The following is a 2,500-nucleotide window of genomic DNA, read 5'->3' as shown; positions in this document are numbered from 1 at the left end:
AATAATAATACATATTTTGAATAAAACAAATTAAATTCACTAAAATTTTAATTGAAAATAACATTTAAACTGTAATAAAAATAATTCTAATAAATAATAATAAATAATTTGCATGAAAAAATTTAATTGAATTAACTAAAACTTGAACTGAAAATACAATTTTAAATGGAATATTTTTTAATAATAATAATAATAATAATAATAAATATATAATTATAATTAAAAAATAAAATTGAATTTACCAAAACTTGAATTAAAAATATATTTTAAAATCAAATAAAAATTATTTTTAATAATAATAATAATAATAATAATAATAACAATTAATACATAATGTGAATAAAAAATACAATTGAACTAATTAAAACTTGAATTGAAAACAAAATCTAAAATTGAATAAACATTATTAAAAATTAAATTAAAAAATTCTAATAATAATAATAATAATAAATATATAATTTGAAAAATAAATAAATACAATTAAATTAAACTTTTCTGAATTCTGTTTCTCTCTGACAGACAGCACATGAGTGTTCCTTTCATTATTGATTTTTCTCAGTTGATCGGTGGTTGATCAATCTAAAGAGTTTGTGTATGAGTTCATCTCTCTCTCATGCTCCTATATGATTTATAGATCAGCTGGCTTGTTGCCCGGCAACAGCCTCAGCATCAGTGACTCCAGCATTAAGGGTGTTTGCTCAGGTGAGATGCTCATCAAATATACATGACATGAACACAAGATTAATGGAACTGATCAAAATTGAAGTCAGTGTGGCGTCACCACCCAGCGTCAATAAACCATTAAACAGGAAATTACATCATAAAGAGGAGTCCTGCGGTCCCTCGTGACTGTGTGTCAAAGGTCAGTAACACAGACAGGGATAGATAAAGAGAAAGAGAGACAGATAATTGAACAGGTGTGTCTGTGTGTTTGTACCTGGCCAGTGTGTGCAGGTCGATCTTATATGTGTTTATGAAGCCCATGTCTTCAAACATACTCAGAACTCCCTGAGAGAGAGAGACACAGAGAGACAGAGAGAGAGAGAGAGAGAGACACAGCATATTAATGAGCATGTTCAGAGATAGTGTTTCCATGTGAAAGCTCATTGTGTGTCTGTAGGTTTGTGGTTTGTACCATTGGCGTGCTGTCATCGGGCAGCGATCTGGGCGTGTAGGTGAACTCAGCGAAGCTCGGGTGGATTTTCTGGACCGGCTCGATGCCGCTGAACAGCAGTTTAGTGACCTCCTCTTCTGACACCTTCATATGATACATCATCATCTCATTGGCCAGATGACTGCGGAACTGAGCCTCATGAACCTTCTTATACAGGAGAGACTGAAACGCACACAGACAACAGAAAAACAAATGACAGATTCTGTAAGGGGTCGTTCACACGGGATGCGTTCTCTTCACAATGCAGGGGTTTTGAGATGCGTAAAGCTGAATACCTTCATGCAGTTTTGCTTCTGAAGTAAATGTATCTTGTTTTAAGGATGTTGTCATATATTTACTTGATTACTCCCTCGTTCACAATATAATGTGACAAATGAAGTGTTTTGTGACTGTACAGTACTACTCGTTGGAAAATGTTGCTCGTTACTAGAAAAGCGAATCTATTGTGAAAATAACTAAACTAATGTCACGATACTGAAAACTGGAGTTATGTTAGTAACATCGCTGCTTTTAGTTAACTACTCCATAAAGTGGTACACACTCTCTCTTACATGAGCGATACTGATGCCACAGTAGATGGAGAACGCCGTCGCCAGATCTTCATCGAAACGATTGAACCACGGCCCGTTGGTTTTGTTCACCAGCTCAGCAACTCCGATGACCTCTAGAAGAGACAGACACACAGACTGAGGTCAGGTAAGGAGATCTCAGAGTACAGTTCAGTGTTCTTCAGGGTCTCAGTGGTCCAGTCGTGTTCCTGCAGTTGATGCACGTCAACATCACTTTGACTCATAAGTCTCAGATCGCCCTCAACACTCTCCACAAGTGAGCACAACTGCTGAAACATCTCTGCTCAGACACACATACAAAAACAAAACTGCACTGAGTTCATTCTCAATCAGAGGCCTGATGTTGCTCTTCAGCAGCTCATTTGAACACATTTCTTGTGGTTGTTTGTGGTGATGAGATGATTTAAACCAGCAATGATTCGGTCCCCACATTATAGAGTGACAATCTACAGCACCCCGGAGCTTTCACATGCTCACACCACCCAGAACACCCTAGCAACTGCCAAGCAACCATCTACCAACACCCTAGCAACCGCCAAGGAACTACCTAGCAGCACTCTAGCAACCACCCAGAAGACCCTAGCAACTGCCTACCAACAACCTAGCAACCAACCAGAAGACATAAGCAACTGCCTAGGAACCACCTAGCAATGCCCTAGTGACCACCCAGAACACCCTAGCAACCACCTAGCAATGCTTTAGTGACCAACCAGAACATCCTAGCAACCACCTAGCAATGCCCTAGCGACCACCCAGA

General features: G+C 38.0%; 1 protein-coding gene across 5 annotated transcripts in view; it reads right to left on the bottom strand.

Annotated features, from left to right (window-relative positions):
- Positions 1 to 2,500, bottom strand: part of LOC127430055 (cGMP-dependent 3',5'-cyclic phosphodiesterase-like) — a 196,509-nt gene that overhangs the window by 12,599 nt on the left and 181,410 nt on the right. For all 5 annotated transcript variants that reach the window (XM_051679492.1, XM_051679494.1, XM_051679496.1 and 2 more), the window contains 3 exons: positions 1,726 to 1,838; positions 1,136 to 1,336; positions 938 to 1,008 (listed from right to left, as the gene is read on the bottom strand). In XM_051679492.1, coding sequence (XP_051535452.1) covers positions 938 to 1,008; positions 1,136 to 1,336; positions 1,726 to 1,838 — 385 coding nt within the window. The remainder of the gene's footprint in view (positions 1 to 937; positions 1,009 to 1,135; positions 1,337 to 1,725; positions 1,839 to 2,500) is intronic.

This window comes from Myxocyprinus asiaticus, chromosome 39, assembly GCF_019703515.2.
Source record: "Myxocyprinus asiaticus isolate MX2 ecotype Aquarium Trade chromosome 39, UBuf_Myxa_2, whole genome shotgun sequence".
In the NCBI taxonomy this organism is placed as follows: domain Eukaryota; kingdom Metazoa; phylum Chordata; class Actinopteri; order Cypriniformes; family Catostomidae; genus Myxocyprinus; species Myxocyprinus asiaticus.
Note: the sequence above shows the minus strand (reverse complement) of the source record. Positions and strands in the feature narration are given on the sequence as shown.